The following is a 19,738-nucleotide window of genomic DNA, read 5'->3' on the forward strand; positions in this document are numbered from 1 at the left end:
CCCAGCGGTCAGAATGCGCACAGCGGCATACCGCCGCGGTCGGCGGTCTTCACCGCGGCGGTAACTCGGCGGTCTTGCGAAAAGACCGCCAAGGTCAGAATGAGGGCCAAAGCCTAACTGTAAAATTACCCAAATTTAGAAAGTATTATCACCTGCCTTAGTTTTACTTAGGTGCATAAATAATATAATGCCTCTGCAGACAATGATGTGATTAGCAACTTAGTTAACCTTAAATGCCATTCAAAAAGAGTTTGTTCATTATTTATCTTAATGTGTTGTGCCTGTTAAATATAACTTACCTGACATAGAATTTTCAGTCGAACAACTTCACATTTACACATTAGCCTATGATAGGTTAAACCCCAACAGGCCCTGTGGACAACCTTTCATAGTTTGAAATATCCTATACATGTTCCTGAAATGAGAAATTAAATTAGCAACAATGCTTAAAATCATGTAGCCCTTGATGTGAGGGTCATCAGTGGATGGGATTCGATTTGCAGCCTTGAATCAATGGGAAAATTTGTGAGTCCAAGACTTGAGTGCCCTGTCTGACAAAAGTAGGGGAGACCCCTTCTGGTAGCCATGATGCCGCACACAATGGAACGTCTAATCAGATAGTGCCCCCAGAATGAGCCCCAATAGGAAAAAACGCTGTTGGTAACCAGAGACTCCTGGGAGGCTGATAGCAGGATGGAACTTCCTCCAAATAAAGCAATAACTTGATTTAAAGCAATCAGATGTCTTTTCAGTGTGTCATAGGTCCCTCTGTACTGAATTCACATACTCCAGTACTCCAACAGCCAAAAAAGAGGACATTCCACAAAGAAATATAAAATATCCTCATTAGTTGTGCCTATGATAGGCCCAAATATAACTTTTACATTTTTTTTCAGGAAGTAAAGCCCATATGGAAGTTCATCAGAACCCACCCATTGGTTCCAGTTGTACTGCTAGACCTCTGGAATGTCAAACAACAGTCCTTCAGTTAAAAAATTGACGAACACCATTGAAATTCCCTAGAAAAACTGAAGACATCATAGACATTATGGGCCAAATTATAAGTTTGGTGGGAAATACCTCCTGATAAGGTGGCTGCCATGAAGGTGACCTGATCCTGATTGGGAGCGTAAATACTACCTAGGACAATCGAGGTACCATGCAGCTTCCCACTGACTATCACAAATCGGTCCTCACGGTCTATATTGAGACTACCTCAAATGGCACCCCGGCCCGAACCCAAATCAGCACACCACGTGCGTACGCAGAATATTCTGTGGCGAACACCTGCCCTCTCCACCTGCGTCTCAGTTTCTCTGCTTCCCCTGTCGCCAAGTGGGTCTCCTGTAGCATTGCCACCTGGATACCCCTTCTTTTTAAGTAGGACAATATTCTATGTCTTTTGGCTCGAGACCCCATCCCCTGTATGTTCCACATTATGAAGTTATACTCTGCCATGTAGATGTGTCGTAAGCATTGCCATTTCCCCATCCCACCCCGGTGGCCCAATCCCCCCCAGATCTTATTGCATGCCCTACACCATCACAACCCCGCACCACAGGTACCATCTGAACTTGTAAGAATAAAACCCAACTCCCCCTCCCCAGGGTGCCCCTCAAACAGTAGGTTGCCCAAAAAACTGTGCAACAGTGCAACATATTCAACAGTGTAGTGCTAGTTCTCGCCAGACTAGTGGATGGTTGAGAATCCGGTGGGGGGTGGCGTGCTCAGGGGGGCCCTAAGCTCATGTAACTCTCCTCACCTAGAGGCCAACTGTACCGTTCAGTTATCCAAGTTCATCTGCCGTCTGTGGAGTCACTTTCAGGGCACGCGCCGAGCTCCCCGAGTCCACCATGGAGGGCCCGCTGTGTCATCTGATTCACCTCCTGATCCCTCAGGAGGGGACGCCTCTCCGCTCATGAAAGCCACCGCCTCCAGGGCCGCTTTCTTTCCCAACTCCCTCTGTGCCTGTGTTGGTGCCATGCGGTTGCGGTTTCTGCTCCGCCGTCTCCTCGGGCCCCTGAGGGGACTGCCCTCAACTCGTTCCTTCCTCATGCGCTGCCCAGGCCGGCATCCGCGTGCTTCCAACCAGTCCCACGCCTCATTGGGATGATTGGAAGAATGTAGTCTTGTCCTCAAGAGCTACCGTCAGCCTCGCCGGGAAGAAGAGTGAGTACTGTATTCCCTCATCTCTAAGGACCCTTTTAACCGCCAAGAACGAGGCACGTTTGGACTGGACTTCAAGTGTGAAATCCGGGAACAGAGTCACTTCCCCATTTGCCACTTTAAAAGGGCCTTCTTCTCTGGCCCGCTGCAGCAAGGTATCCCTAGCCCTGTAGTGAAGCAGTCTAGCAATCACCAATCGGGGTGGTCTACCCGGCGCCAGGAGCCTCGAGGGCACCCGGTGCACCCGGTGTACCCGTTCCAATGCAAAGAAGGGGGTCAGCCTGTCTGGTGCCACGGCTGTGCGCAGCCACTCCTCAAGGAAATCCACCATATTCGAGCCCTCCACTCCCTCCGGAAGTCCTACGAACCGTACATTGTTCTGACGGTTTCTCCCCTCAGCGACTTCTGCTCTATGTTCTAGCCGTGTTACTCTGTCTTTGAGGTTCATCACTGTGGCTGTTAGATCTTTTTGTGTCGGTGCTATTACAGTCAGGACGGATTCCGTTTCCTTGACTCTGTCGGCTAGCTTCTGGTGATCCGCCCTCAAGAGGCCCACTTCGACTGCGACTTGATTAATGTCATGCTGCAACACTGTTTTTGTGTCCTCAATTGCACTCAGGATTTTGTCCAGGGTATCCTGCACTTTAGATTGCAGTGGGTCCTGGGGCTCCCCTCCACCGCATTCCACGGACGGGGTTCGATCCATGGTTTTACCCTTGTGCCTGTTCTTGGAAGACATCAGGGATATTGTGGGTCACGTCCACAGGCTTACAGCGGGGGGCTGCCAGCTGTTTCAACACCTCTCCAGCGCTTTTGGTAACCTCACCGTTCCCTCTCCCCTTCTGCGTTTATGGGTTGTTCTCCCAAAGAGCGACTATACCGTGCTAACCAGATCCCATCTCAAGTAGGATGCGTGCCCAGCAGGGCCATGAAGCTCACATGAGGCTTATCTCTCCCGTCCTCCCAGGTCTTAGTCTTATGGTGGTTAGGGAGGGACTCTTCTTCCTTTGTATGGGCAGCGTTATTGCCTCCTTATATTCATTATTCACCTTTTGTTCACCTTTGTTTAATTTATTATTTACCTTATTTTTATTTTACCTCCTTTCTTTTCCATACATTCTACTTCATGCCATGAATAGGGTTATTCCGTCTGCTCCAGTGTGGAGCTACTTCGAGCCTGTGTGCATTGTCCGAGTCATCGCTGTTTGCACCTTCGTCCGTATTGCAGTATGGCACAACGCCTTCAGTTTTCGCTTCTCCCAGGCTCCAGGGCTTGGCCTTCCTTTACCGGGCCTCAACAGCGTAGCACGCGTGGGTTCTTCTCCCCCGTGGTGTGCTGCACATGCAGCGCTACTGTCGCGCTGGGACTCTGACCTCACACTGGGACCCCTGCTGTCTGTCTTAGTGCGACCGGAGCAGCTTTCCCCTGCGGTAGCCACACCCGGTGGTCAGTCGCACCGCGCCTGGGCACGCACGCCAACTTTGATCCACGGTCATGGGTGAGACACTAGGCCACTGTTGCCTCGTTACTGTTTCACCTCAAGTGAGCACCCCCGGGCGCTCAAGGCAGCAGGCCCGGCTCCTCATCAGGCCCGCCGTTTTGCACGACAGCAGTGGCATCCGCGTTAGGGCGTGCCTTCAGTTTTCGCTTCTCCCGATCTCTTGGGCTCAGTCTTTCTTTACCGGTCCTCAGCTGCGCCGTGTGCGGGAATTCTTCTTAGTTTCCTCACCTCGTGGTGAGTTGCACTGGACCTCCGACCACACTCTGAGTTCCCCACTGTTTATCTTAGCGGGGATGGAGCAACTTCTTCCCGTGGATGGCACGCTCGGCGGTCAGTCGCACCTCGCCCGGGCGCGCACAGTAACTTTGGTCGCCGGTTTCAAGGTGGGGCGCCAGGCCGCCGGCTCCTCGCACCTGTTCCACTTCCAGCGAGCACCCTCGGGAGTTCAGGGCAGCGGTGACGTCCGTGTCAAGGTGCAGCACCGTGCCTTCAGTTTTTACATTTCCCGATCTCCTGGGCTCAGTCTTTATTTATCGGGCCTCGACTGCACCGTGTGTGGAATTCTTCTTAGTTTCCTCACCTCCTGCTGAATTGCACTTGCAGCATTCAGATCACGCCGGACCTCCGATTACAGTCTGGGTTCACCACTGTTTATCTTAGCGGGGATGGAGCAGTTTCCCCCCCCTTGGTTAGTATGTTCGGCGGTCATTCGCACCCCACCCGGGCACGCTCAGTAACTTTGGTCCCCGGTGTCATGGTGGGGCGACAGGCAGCCGGCTCCTCGCACCTGTTCCACTTCCAGCGAGCCCCCTCGGCCGCTCAAGGCAGCGAGTCTGGTTCCCCGACTGGTCAGCTGCTCCCCAACAGCAGCGGCAGCGTGGGTGGCCCCTAGGTCGGGGTTATTTTTATCAGATAACTTGTGGGCCTCTTCACAGTAAAAGGTTTATGCAGCTGCCATCTTCGGGTGCTCGGCCACACCCCTCATGTCAGTCACACCATAATGCTTTAAACCCAAAAAAACGGAAACATTTGCCAGTCATAGTTCTGAAAACTATAATTTGCATCTCTTCCATGCACTGCTTATGACCACACATATTACATCACTCATGATATGTTCAATAACATAATCGAGAACATCAACAGGATCTTGCATCAACATCATACATCTTATTGAGGGAAAATAAATATTTTTATTTCTCCTTTTTGGTCCCTCTGTACATGTGTAGTGCATTATAACGCAAAGATACAAAGTGGAAGTAGACTTAAATCATACATTTTGGAACTGGAAGGGGCCCCTTCAGGCAATGCAGAACAACCTACACTCGAGCAAGAATGTCTGCTTTGGGGCATGGCTGCACCACCACAGAGAGGAGAACAGTGTTACATCATAGTAACTATTGGGCTGTTCTGCTCTCTTCCTTTCCTGCAATGAAACACAGCAATTTTACTTGCTCCCCTGCATTGATTGACTTCTTTATAAATCTAGGTCACAATGTGCAAGAAAAAAACCATTTTGCAAAAAGACCTCTGAATCATAGTATAGTATGTGTAACACCATTTCCAGATTTGTACAGATATCCACTTTCTCTACATTTTTGGCACATTATGTGTCCTTCATACTCCGTTTTCATTCATTATATATTACCATATGAATTTCTGCGTGGATGGTACTTAATTAAATACCATGATAAGCTGCAGCTCAGGTATTGGCTCAGAATATTGTATATATTGGGAAGCCCTATATGAAACTGTCTATTGCTGCGAGCAGATGAGTTTGGCAGATATAACAATATGTTATTTTTGTAAATAATCCATTCGGGCAACAAATTATGATGAAAACATATACACCTATTTCTATTTTTTATTATTTGTTTTCAAAAACTAGTTTCAAACTACACAAATGACTACTTACTAAATTTGGAATTCTGTCTATTGTTTAGAAAAATATAGCTTTCTGTGTTCACCTATTTGTTTGATACTTGTTCCCACTACAAACTGCAAGTAGGTAGAATACAAAAAATCTACTATGACTTCAAAAAAAGTCAGTAACTGTGGTAAACAAAATTTATATTTTTTTCTTTACTTGTTCCCGAAACTGGGAAGATGGTGATAAAGAGCATGTGAAATTTGTTTACGTGCAAATCTATCATTTCATGCAATATTTTAGAACACAATATGCATTTGCCCTTGTGGTGCAAGGATGCATTTAAGAAAAAGACATTGAATAACAGCCATTCACATTCTGTTATCCCTGTCGTTCTTCTTACCATAGTAAATGGCATGCTTCGCTGTTAATTTTTCACACAAATGCCGCATAGTTACGCAAAGTGTCATAATGGCATAATTTCAGGAATTTCACTTAACTAGCATAATTTACCATTTCTGAAATTATACTGTAGAAAAATGCCCCTTTTCGAATGGTGACCCTCATGTTTTGCCACATTTCATTGATGTTTTTCTGACTCTGCACACTGGGAAACTGCTGCCCAGTGCTCTTACCCCTGAAACATGTGGCATTTGGCTATAGTCCTGGATGGCATGTTTACCCTAATGATAGTTCCCTAAATATGGTGCAAAATATATCAACAGTCTGTAATTTGATTGTCAGACTACAGCACCTATTGTGCCACCAATGAAGTGACCATGCAAAGGCTATCTCCAAGCCTGCCTTGCAGCTTGGTATACAGTTTTAAAACTGCCAACTTCACTTGGGCAAATACAACTTTTTGCCAGGTCTAAAGCTTACTTCATAATACTTATACATCATCCCTAAAGTTGGACCTAAGTATCATAGAGCAGGTTGCATGACATGTAAAAGTAGGACATGAACATTCTCTTTTACATGTCCTAGCAGACAAAAAAATGTGTCAAGACTGGCCTTCACGTAGGAAAGCATAGGGTTACATTATAAGACCTTATTATGAAACAGTGGTCCCTAGGTACAAACAGTAACACAAAATGCTAAACAATATATGCAAATCAAAACAATGTTTTCAATATATAATAATCCACCCATAAATAAAATTCCAAAACCAAGTACTACAGTGTACTGTAAACAAAGTGACAAGAAGAGTGAGGCAAGTGCTCAGGAAAATGTGTAAAAGATGTGACAAGAAAGTATACTGTTTGTGTCACAATTGCCTTTGCAAAGATACAGACCTTAACGTATACAATTAATGCAAGCTGGGTCTGTTTATGCATGTCGTCAATGGCATTTCAGTCCTTTCCTAATTGCGATTCAGAGATAATCACAATTAGGAAATCAATATTCCTAATGTTAGTACATCTAGCCCTTCGTGACTTGATGCCTCTGGGTATTTATGCGCCTTATACATTAAATTTTATTTGGTTTCCTTCCATTACAAAGGAGGCCTCAAGCAGCAGGGCAGTCCTCTGAGTCTAAAGCAGTCCTTCTGTGGATCCTCCACAGGTTCATGAGTGTAATGAAATCTTCTCTGAGGGTCTAATATTTATACCTGGTGCTAGCGTTTGAAGCAGGGGAAATGTCTATGCTACCTTCACCTCTGGTTCTAGAAATGTATTTGTATTTGTTTTGGTATTTATCAAGGACATTCTGGCCGAAGCATCGAACGGCTCAGAAGGGAGGAGTAAGTGACACAAGACACGAAAAATACAGACTGGATTAACGCGGGAAGATTCAAGTTTTAACTAACCTCCTGAATGTTATGAGATTTTGTTCCTCCCTTATAAACAGAGGGAGTGAGTTCCAGCATTTGGTTGCAGCCACTGTAAATGCCTTGTCACCCCATCTAGCTTTGTAGGTACAAAGGACCTGAATCAGGGAGGCTCCCATGGATCTGAGTTGCCGGTTGGCTCTATACCAGCATAGCCTAGGGGATAAATATTCAGATCCACTTCACTGTATGGCCTTGTAGGTCAAGCATAAAGTTTCAAACCTAATGCGTTTTGCCACTGGTAGCCAGTGCAATTGTTTCAGGCTGCCACTGGCTGAAGCCGAGCAAGGAAGATTTAGTATGAAACGGCAGCTGTGTTCTGAATTAACTAAAACTTCTTGAGTGATGCCTTATCCAGATTAAGCATTGAGGCATTACAATAATCCAATTTTGACATTACCAATGCTAGAATAACTGTGATTCTCCACTCCCACTGTAAGTAAGGGAGAATCTTTTTGAGCATTTTCAGGGTCAATAAACTAGTTTTATCGACATGATTAACATGCAACTTGAAAGAGAGACAATTGTCAAAAATGAAACCCAGATTTCTAGCGGCGAAAATAGGAGCCAGGAGTACTCCACACTCTATTGGCCACCAGCATGAGTTCCACAGTTCCTTGGCAGATCCAAAGCACAGGACTTCGGTCTTGTTGCTATTTAATTTAAGCCAGTTTAAGCCCGTCCACCTGTTGACTTCTCGCATACAGTTATTAAAGCAGTCTGCCACTTCCTCCCAGCTCTTAGAAACTGGGATAATCAATTGTGTATCATCAGCATAGGAAGTAGGCATAAAGACAAAGGTATGAATTAGTCTGGCTAAGGGTGCGACATACAGATTAAATAGCGTAGGGCTGAGTGAGGAGCCCTGGGGGACACCACAAGGTAAGTAATATGGTGGGGACTCAAAATCCCCACAGCTCATCATAATTGATCTATCTTTCAAAAAAGATTCCAAAGTCCTCAAAGCACGTCCCTGATCCCTGCTTGAAGTAGGCAGGATATCATAATCTGAGGAGAGATAGTGTCAAATGCAACAGATAGGTCCAACAGGGCGAATATGGCTCCTTGTCCCTCATCAACCGTTTTGCGAATCCTATCAGAAGTGGTAATGAGCGCAGATTCAGTGCTATGTGCCTGCCTAAAACCATTTTGGAAGGGATCTAATCCTCCTGAGTCAATTAGGAAATTGGCTAGTTCCTTGTTAATATGTTTCTCGAAGATCTTGGCCTGAAAAGGGAGTAAAGAAATGGGCTGTAAATTGCTCAGATATTGTCTTGCTCCATCCGGTTTCTTTTTCACAGGAATCACAGTTGCGTCCCTTCAAGCTGGAGGGTAGGCTACGGAGGCAAGAATGTCCTTCCTTCCTTCCTTCTGCTGGTCAGGCATTGAGTGGTATAGCATAACAATAGGTTGATGTCAAGTTCCTTTATCAGTGTGCTGGAGCTAGTTCTTTGACTCTTTCTCTCATACACATATTACACATATGCAATTGAGATTCCACCCAGGTCTAATGGTGATCATAGCACAGTAAAAAGGTTGTTGATGCCATTTACAAAAAACAAAAATAAATTTGGCAGCACAGCACTTTTTCCCAATGTTGCGATATTTTGGTTCTTTTCTGTACTCCCTCAAAGGAATTCACAAACTCTGGGAATCCTTAGATCCTCAACATGTGGTGGAAAAGGATGCAAATTCGGCCTAGTTATCTCCTGTGGAAAATTGAATAAATAATTATTAAAACTTAAGTGCAAAGTTCCCTAAACATAAAAAGAGGGCTCAGCACAGTGGGGGAGCAGTGGTGGAGCCTCAGAAGGTAATGGATCAATGAGCATAGCCAGTTGTCAGATTTTGCACAACATTTATTGTCTATAATAAAAACAGAATAATTTCAAACTTTACATGATATAGGGGCTTATTACGAATTTGGTGGTCCCAACAAAGGACTGCCAAACTCGTGGGGAGGATGCCACCACCATGGTGGTGGCATCCCCCCTCCCAATTACAAGGTTTCTGCCAGACTGACCAGGCTGACCTACAGAAACCTTGAAATAGAGCATTCCAGCTGGCCTAACTGTTGTGAACAGTGCAACAACATCACATTTGGCTCCCTTAAAGGAGCCAAGTGCTATCTCGTAGCACAGAGGGGTCCAACCAGAACCCTCAGAATGTACACTGTCTGCAAAGCAGAGTGCGCATTCCGATTGTGCTGGAAAAGGGGTCCCTGCACTTGTTCCCTGCCAGCCTTTTCATGGTGGAGAAACTGCCATAAAAAGGCTGGTGGAGAACAAGGTTGTAATCAGCAGGGCGGTGCTGATTACAACCAGGACTGCTGTCCACCCAACAGGATCTTTGATCCTGGTGAGGACGGCGGTCTTTAGGCGGGTCTGCCTGCCAAATTCTAATGTGGCAGTCAGACCGCCACAGCCCCGGTGGTCCAACTGCCTCTGCGAGGCCGGTGGTCTTATGACAGTCAGCCTTGTAATGAGGCCTGTAGTCTAATTATATAAAATACTAACAGAAAACAACAAAGTGTTGCACATCTTATTCTTACCACTACATGAGTTGGCCCTGTTACCATTCCCCAACACAAAAATACAAAGGTTATGAACATGGAAAGCATGAAAGACCATATTAGCTCAAATAGGACACCCGCCTTTGACATTTAATTTATGCATATAGCAACAACAGGTGCTAAATGAATTTATGTACTGCACTGTCCTACAAATCACATATTGCAGTAGATAAAAAACATTGTGGAGTCCTATTCACTGCTTTTTCTTCCACTGTCATTGGTGAGTCTGATACACATAAACCAAATGGTTACAGTCACACACATACATACATGCATGCTGTTGTGTGTTCCTCCGTTAAATGACGATCCCCCTTCCTGTGACTCATAGGTCATAGGATAAACTCTAGATAAGTTCTGTTACATATCATTCTTTTTGATAATACAAATTACACTAGCTTCCAACTCAGTGACAACCACCGTCTGCCACACAATGTTGGATCCCTCCAGAAAAACACCTGGTGAGGTACCAATATCACATAGGGTGTTTACAATGAACTAAAAACCATAGTCAATTGTTTGCAGGCACTGTGCAGTCTATGTCCAATAGGGGGTGTGAAACCTTCCCAGGACATTGGTGGCACTCTCAGAAGCTTTTATTTTTAGTGCTGGAGGATGAAGGGAATTAATTTAGAGTGTTTCTGGCTTTTCTCTGCAATAAACTGTGTCCCCTCCATGGACACATCTCTTTCTCACATGGTAAAAATCTTTTACAAAGTTGGCAGGCCTGGCAATGACATCTTATTTGAGTGTTGCAAGTCCCCAGTCTATGGTAGGCAGTAGTAAAGCAAAACAGTATCACTTATATTTTTGCTCTATAGGTATCTATTAGGGACTTATCACCAAAGATGTGATGGGAAGCTAATCCCAATTTAATGACCCCCTTTGCAAAATAATGCAACATAAACACTAACAAGTATTGACACTTATATTTTCTTCTATTTTTAGATTTATAAAAAATGCCTTTTTTAATATGTGAAACTTGCTTTATGTGTTCTTCTATTTTTCCCTGTGTGTTTTCTATCTCCATTTATTTCCTTTACTTTTCCCATTTTCTAATATGTATTCCCTACTTTCCAACAACTGCCATTGTCCCTCCTAGACTTGCACAAAAATATAGACTTCTGAGTGCAGAGAACTCCACACTCCGGGCAGAGAATTCTAGGGTAGTCAGACAGAAATCTCCTCCTTCTAGAGACAGTCTTTGTGAGCATGTAAACAAGATCTACTGAAGAATTATTACATACTCCATTGAAAATGCTTAAGTGAATAGACCCATCAACGTCTAAAAATGTTTGTTGTTCTTTATTGTTTTTTTTATGTATTTTCAGTGACACTAGTGATCAGGCATCAGCCTAGCTTTGAATTTGACAATGTGCTTAAAACAGGTTCAATATTTTCTTTATAACATAGATGTACGACTGCCAGATTCAGCTTGTGCTAAGGATAATGGATTTTGTGAATATTGTATATATGCTTCTCTGTATACTATGAATATCACAAGCTCTGGATTGCCATATGTTAGACTTGTCATCATTGGCATGGTCTCCCCTAACTTTTTGCCTCTACTAGCCAGATTGCTTCTGTGTGCTGGACTCTGTTTTGCTGTTTTTGTTTGCTCTAGACACTTTGGGCCAGATGAATGAAAGGGTTTTACCCATTTTGTGTCTATGGAAAAAAGCTTTAGTACATGTGGACCTTTACCACTGCTGACCAGTGCTAAAGTGTAAGTGTTCGTTATATAAAGTATATGTATACATTGGTTTATCCAAGAATGGGATATGCGATTTACTAGTAAGTCCCTAGTAAAGTGCACTAGAGGTGCCCAGGGCCTGTAAATCAAAAGCTACTAGTGGGCCTGCAGCACTGGTTGTGCCACCCACATTAGTAGCCCTGTAAACATGGCTCAGACCTGCCACTGCATTGTCTGTATGTCCAGTTTTAAACTGCATATTCGACTTGGCAAGTGTACTCACTTGCCAGGCCTAAACCTTCCATTTTTATACATGTAAGGCACCCATAAGGTAGGCCCTAGGTAACCTGACTGCCAAACAAAGACCCCATTTCTAACACCATAATTACAAAATATTTAATTGACAGTTCTGATCGGAAAATTGGTTTATTGGAAGAGAAATCAAATCTATTGTTCGCAACCAATTCTATGTTTTGATCCATATTATGGTGTATTGATGTAATATGTTTGTGGTGTGAATAAATATTCATTTATTTGAAGAAATGTATTGTTATTTTGTATTTGTAATTAGGTGAACACTTGGCCCTCTAATAAATGTGGCTGCCATTGTTGCATGTTACTATGTTACTTTGTAAATGAGGGAAAAATCTTTGAAGAGATCTTCAGCGAGGCTTGAATGACATCCTGGTTTCTCAGACTGTAGATCATTGGGTTGAACACTGGACATACAGCAGCATACAGAGCAGATACCACCTTGTTATTGTTACCCTTAAAGCCGATAGCAGGAAGAATATAGGTGTAGATAGTAGTGCCATACAGCAAATTGACCACAAGTAAGTGAGAAGCACAGGTGCAAAAGGCCTTCCTCTTTGATGTGGCAGAGTGGATATTCACAATTGATGACATAATGTAGGCATAAGTTATAAATATCAAGACAAAGCATATCATGCCAAGGAAGATGTCTGCCACCATGGTCGCGCGATCAATTGCATTAGTATCAGAAACAGCAGCCTTGCTAACTGCTGGTATTTCACAGAAAATATGCTCCAGGATAGTTTTTTCAAGGAATGATAATTTCAAAACCAATCCAACATCAAGCAAGGAATTTAGAATGCCAAGCCACCACACTGCAGCTGCCAAGGAAAGATAGACTGGTCTGCTCATGATGACAGGATAATGTAGTGGTTTACAGATGGCCACATACCTATCAAATGCCATGACAGTGACAAGCAGGAGTTCAGAGCCCAGAGCAGCAGACAGCAGGAACATTTGTGTCATGCAGTTCCAATATGACATGGACTTTGTCTCTGAGAGCAGGATAACCAGAATGTTGGGTATGATGCTGGTTGTAAAGCAGATGTCCAAGAGAGCCAGATTAACCACAAAGAAGTACATGGGTGTGTGAAGATGAGTGTCTGAATATATGACTGTTATAATCAGGAGGTTTCCAGAAATGGCAAGCAGATAGATCAAAAGGAAAGCAGTAAAGAACATAGACTGCAGTTGTGGGTAATTAGAGAAACCCATAATGAAGAATTCCACAGTGGGAGTTTGATTTGAATGTTCCATTCGACTGACACGCGTTTTCTATGGGATGAAAAGCAATGCACTTAGAATTCATTCTCAGCCATGTGTAGCAATCATATATGAAAGTGATAAACTATCATGGACCATGCTTGTCTCAACAATTACAATAACGCACCATGCAACCTTGGTGAGCCATGGCCAACCATCAGTAAATAGGATCCGCTCTCTGAAATATGATCAAATTCACATACACTATGATCTTGGTCTTTACACCATGCCATATTATGTCATCTAGCTCAGTTGAATCCTAACTCCAACAATATTTTTTTGGACTTTAAGCTCATGGTGTTATATTTGAGGTCACATGAATGGGCTCTTCACCTCCATCTGCTCTCAGTATTAATTAAAACTTCTTAATTAACACAAATTCCAACTCCTGAATACTGCTTACAGGACGTACTTTTCATCATTCTAAATGACATACAGTCTCATCATCCTTACCAAGGCAATGCCTGAAATGTGATGCTAAAGACTAGCAACCAACAAGATGCTTTAGTCTTAGCTTGAAAGATGTAAAATATCATACTCTAGTGCATACGTTTGTTGTCATATTTAAACAGTGTTTTGCAATTACTAATGTTGAACATTTACACAAATTCATATATATGAAATTGGGAACATAGATCTGACCACAGCTTCAATAAATCACAGTAAAAAAGTTTTACTCAGCGTGTAGCATAAAATCTTATTATGTGAATTGTTCTTCTTTTCCAGATATGTCTATGTAACATATATCATGAACTTCTCCACCTGTCTTTTATTTCTGGAGAAATCAGAATTCAAAACCAGCTTCATTGATTATTGCAGGTTAGTAGCTGGAAAAGATGGGTATTACTCAGTAAAAATATACGTAGTCAGGCCTATTCTCAGAGGTTGTTTGGAGAAGCAAATTAAAGATACAGCAAAAAATAGGAGCAATGTGTGTCTGTGTACCCGGAGGACGACAATAGGATCTATATTGTCTCTTGAGGAGTAAACACACATGCCGCAACATTTAATCCTATTATCTGGCCATAGCCTTAAACAAGCAGTTTGCTTTTAATTAGATTGGAGTGAAATTTTGTTCATGTCAGAGTAATTTATGCAATTCACATTACGGCTGTTATGTGAAATATTCAAGATTTCATCATTACACCACATTGAGTAATTCAGATTTTGGGGCATATTTACAAGCCCCTAGTGGCACCAGAGTGTCATTTTTTGTGATGCTCAGGTGGTGCTGCGCCCTGCTCCATATTTACAATGCAGCTGGAAGCCACTTTTAACGGCACCTTTTTAATATGGGCCCGACACAGTTTTCTGCGGCAAATGGACGTGCAATGGGGGTTGCTGTGGGCGTGCCCATGTAACATCCATTGTTTTCTGATACTGCCACGGATTAACAAGGAAATGTTAATCTGAAGCAGATCTAAAAACTAGGGCCACCCCAGGGGTGGCATCATCATGGCGCAAGGAGGAGAAACACTTTTATTTCTCCTTGTTTTTGCTTTTTCTATGTGTGCTACATTCTGCAGAACACATAGAAAGAGCAAAACACCATTACTGATTGTTTATGTGCAGGAAGCGACCCCCCCCACATAGACAATCACTCCCTGCAATGCATGCCCCTTTGCACTATGATACAAGTGTGCCTGCATTGGCATTAGGCTGCTACATCTAGTGCCAGAGCTAGGGGAAACACTGGGGTGTGCAGTATTCTTGTAAAGACTGTGCATCCCTGCATTTCTGAAGTGCTGCGATGCTGCCAATTGTGGCGCAGCGCTGCACCACTTCCTTGTAAATATGCCCCTTAGTTTGAGTAGGAATTCCATTGCAGAAACATAGAAACAATGCGAATGAACCGTTATTCACATCATGCATGATTTTGAGTTGTTGTTTAGCTCTCACAACAAACATTCAAATACACTTAAATCATACATCGAATGGATTTTCAGAATTTTTTTTGCATATTCCTTAACATAAGTACACATCCAAAGTGCCCTCAAAGCACAGATTGATTTGCACACATATATTCTAACCTACATACATTGTGACAACGTCAACAAAAGTGTAAATCAATTAACATGTCTCCTTACATCAATGAATATATTCAGGAGCCATGCACACCAACAAAACCAATAAATGCATGCCTAAGCACAAAAACACACACACACACACACACACATACACATATCCTCAAATAATGTCAACTCGATTCACAAAGATTTTGCTATCAGTGGGTGTGAGATTCCTTTGTACCACTCTTGGCTTACTCATGCTTTCAGGAATGAAGCCAGGAGTGCGCCACAGTTTCTCTAATTGTTAGTAAAAGATTGATGGATAGGTTACTCAGGCTTACATTGTTACCGATTGTATATATTTTTTAAAATAAAGAAAGAAATTAGATCTTCCTTTGGGTATTTAATTCTGCAGTCATTCTTTACCGACAAGCATCGAGCATCGAGCTGCAAAGGAAATGGATAAGTTCTTCAAAAGATATTTAAATACCAGAAATAACTGCAGCTGTACTAGTATTACATGTCAAATGTTTTTCAGCAAGTGCATTGTTTTGTTGTATGACTATTTAGTGCACTAAAACCCTACTGGAATTTTATTGGAAGCCTACAGGTATGTGTTAAGTTAATATGGAAATAGACTGGTACTCACCTCAAAGAAGATAAAAACAGCCTCCTACTCGACAATACTAAGCAACAACCAGATTGTAGCTTAACTATCAAAATGAGCCTTCACCAACCCGCTGACACCCTATACAAAAACATTGGGACACATATCTCTACTTCAAAGAACATACCACCAAGATAACCAACATAGCATGCAATACCTGTAATAATTGAAACCCATACTATTGGCAACTGTCTTCAGATTAACAGCTAAAGTCTTAAGGCCTGATTACGAGTTTGGTGGTCTCACTGCAATTGTGCCCCAGCAGTGGTCCAAGGTACATCGTGGACTTGACGGTCTTTTTCCCGCTATATTTAGATGTCATCGCTGGCCCAGCGGCGGTGTTGCTGACGGCGGGGAACCAGCGTAGGATGCGGTCAGCAATTCAAAAAATGTTTTCATGTGTTGATGCAGGTGTGTACATTTTGACTAAATAAGTGTAAAATGTACACATACACATGACATGTGAATACAATACTGTGTACTAGTACTCTTCAATTGCTGGAGTCCGATCATATATGCCGAGTCCAGTCAATGGGAGAAAAGTGCCAAACGTACCTAGCTGGATTTCAGACTCAACCGGGATGTTTTCTTCAGGTTCAAGTTGCTGCTATGAAGGGGGACTGTGGATGAAGGTTTAAACTTTGGACACTGAAGGGAAAAGAAGGAAATGGGGGAGTTTGCACCCCATTTGCTTCAATTCTGTCATCTCGAAGCAGGTGGTCTCCTTGCCATAGTCAGCTTGACGAAAAGGCACTTTGTAATACTGCCCTGTAACAGCTGCTTTTCCCCATGACGCCATTGAGGTGGTCTTCAAATGGCTGGTGGTCTCCTGTTCAGCAACCCACCAACATTGTAATTCAGCTGGCAGACCACCAAGTTGGCAGCTGGAAAATCCGAAGCTGTTTCGATGGCGATACCCTTTCCACCAAACTCGTAATCAGGCCCTAAGTCCTTTCCCACTTGATGGAGGCAATGCTCGTATAAATGGACTCCCTAATACCATAATGAGCCCATAAAGGTCATTTGATAGGCTGCACCATGTCTCAATAAAGAACTGAACAATTTCAACATCTCCCCAACACTTAAACACCTACATTCACTGTTCTCCAAACATGTAACATCTTTAATACCAGAGGTATCACATGCACAACCACTAGAAAGAGCATTGCTCAACAAAACATACCAGTATCCTACCAGATTGGAAAGAAAAAACAGAAAAGAAAAAAGAACTGAAGGCCGTACCTATGTGTCCAGGATGTGTAACTTAAAAGAACTAACACACCTCTTCAGAGAACATCGCTTTCCCATGCAAATAATGTACAACTTCAGTGGAGTGTTGTCGTTCATCTTTATAATAAGCATTAGGTCAAAAGTTCTTTACATCTCCTCAAATACCATAATTAAATGCAACATTCCAACTCCATTCACCAAATTTACACCTACATCAGGACTGTATATATATCTTAGCATCAGCATGTGAACTTTAGAACACATACTTTATCATACAGCACCATTAACATTGAAAAAAACAAAGGTTAAAGTGAAGGCATAGGTAGGTCTTCTAATAATGAAAAAAGGTTAAAAAAACGCACTGGAATTCATAGTTATATGCACCTCCATAGCTTTGAGATGTCATCAGTAACATTTCTCATCAGACTGTGCCACAGAGCGCACGTGCACACACACACCCCCACACACGTCATATCACAAGTAGGGCTGGGCATAGCTTCCATAAATGGTTGTTTAATTATGCAAAATTAGGAGAAAATTATGCAAGATTATGCAGAATTATGTAAGGAACATAATAACTGAACATTTAGCACTATTTTCTTAATATAAAATGTAGCCTTGTGTCTAAAACGGACCTGCAAATGCATTTTGCACTAGAAAGATAAATGCAACAGAACATGAAAAGTAACAACCAGCAGCCACTTTTGCTTGCTAAGTTTGGTGTTCCTGTTCTCCTAAGGTACGATTTTTGTTCATAATTACTCATAACTATTGGAATCAGCATAATTGTGAATTTTCAGTAACTTCACATCAAAACAAAATTGCAAAAGGTACTTTGATTACTCTGGTGTAATTAATATTTCACCCAGGCCAAGCCATAAGCAGTGCATCATAGTTGTGCAAGTTACATATGTACAACTGGTGAATTACATTTTTGTTTTAAAACATTTATCATTAAAATTAGTATTATTATTAGAGGCTTGAAAAATGTTTTTGTTACATATTTATTATTATTAGAAGACCTAAGTATAACTCCACTTTAACAACCTTACTTACATATAAGTGCACTTTAAACTTTGGTTATTCAGTGAATTTCAATGTTTTTTAACATAATGTAAATTTCTAATATTTGATATGTCTGCAAGCAACCCTTACCTTTCTCTGTTTTTGGCTGTGCCTGGCAGGGTTTTTGCAGCATGGTCCGGCCTGCACCAGGCCTGTACCCAAACCCCCATGAGTGTCCTACCCCTTGCTGTGGCAGAGGTTGGTTGGAGGGCCTAGCCTATGGCCAGCTACTGCACCCAAATGCAGAGGGTCCCAGTTACTGAAGCCAACCCCTGCATCTAGCCAACTGCCCCATGACTGGTCAAACCGCGACAGAGTCCTAATCCAGGTTTTTTTTTTTTTTCAGTCTGCCAGGAGTCCTACAGTAGTCCCACACACACATAGGGGCCACACTGGCTACCACAGGAGTCCCAGAGGACCACAAAGGCCCCAAAAATATAAACTCCTTTTTACTTTTTGATACCAGGGGTGCTTCTTCTATAAGGGCTTGAGTTCAGGGTATTCCTACCCATCTCCCTTGCATGATTTCTCCTTATGTGATAGCCAGGCAATTTGAGATCTTGGTCCCATGGAAATTACCATTGCAGAAGCCAATGTTACATGGATAGTTTTGTAGCACATCTGCACCATGTATTCTTGATACAGATCAACACAGAAAAGAGTATTAGTCCTTTGCTACAGTTCATTTCTTGATTGTTATCTTCTTCCTATGCCACTGTTTCTATTCTTTTCTGTAGTCTACAGTGGCATTCAGCTACATCAACTGGATGCCTGGAGGCTCTTCGGTCTCAAACCTTTCTTAAGTAATGTCCCACAAGGTTCTAATGTCTTTTGTCTCCTCAATTACTGTCTCTGGTCTCAAGAAGGCTCATCAACATCAGCCTGTGTCAGTGTCTCTCCTCAAGAAATAAGTCCAGTCAGAATCTGAGTAATATTGGTTTGATTTCCTCAGTCTCTGGGATGTATTTGTTTCAGGTTGTTACTAAGTCACTGTACCTAAGTTCTCCTTGATCTTTTTCTTATTGTTCCTCTAGTTCCCTCTCCTCTCTAATAGTCTCCGACCTTTTTTTTACCTTGTCACTATTCTCTCCTTCTTTTGCTTTCAGTCCTTGGCCACTTGTCTTCGGGATGCACATTTTTAGAGGTATTGGTCACTTCAGATTCTTGAAACACAGTTTAGTTCCCAAATTGAGAGCTTTTTCCTATTTCTTCTCCTGCATCGTTGTCCATCAGCTCTGCACATGCACCTGCTTGTTTTGCACCTGTTCTCTAGGTGTCACTGAAGTCTTCACAGATATGGAGCCTCGGTCTTGATCCTGGAGTTTCATCTTGAGGTGTGGGGACTCTGTGGTTTAGAGGAAATTAATCTCCTACAAGAAATTATATTATACATACTAGCATTGAAGATTGTTCTCTGACAAATCACAATTCATAATTATAACTTGTTGCTGATCATCGGTGAAAATTACATCACCCATATGTGCATGTTTGCAGTATCAGTACCAGTTATGTTCTGTAAAAACAACTAATAATCCGAGTAATACAGCTTGCTTGGATCCTGATAATA

The 19,738-nt window shown here is 42.7% G+C and overlaps 1 protein-coding gene across 1 annotated transcript; it reads right to left on the minus strand.

Moving 5' to 3' along the window:
- Window positions 1-5,542: 5,542 nt before the first annotated feature.
- LOC138287109 (olfactory receptor 5V1-like) lies at window positions 5,543-13,194 on the minus strand. Its single transcript, XM_069227471.1, has 2 exons — window positions 12,307-13,194; window positions 5,543-5,560 (listed from the first exon to the last, which is right to left on the minus strand). Exons 1-2 carry the CDS (start codon window positions 13,192-13,194, stop codon window positions 5,543-5,545), a joined length of 906 nt encoding a protein of 301 aa, XP_069083572.1.
- Window positions 13,195-19,738: the final 6,544 nt, after the last annotated feature.

The sequence above is a fragment of the Pleurodeles waltl genome, chromosome 4_1 (genome assembly GCF_031143425.1).
Source record: "Pleurodeles waltl isolate 20211129_DDA chromosome 4_1, aPleWal1.hap1.20221129, whole genome shotgun sequence".
In the NCBI taxonomy this organism is placed as follows: domain Eukaryota; kingdom Metazoa; phylum Chordata; class Amphibia; order Caudata; family Salamandridae; genus Pleurodeles; species Pleurodeles waltl.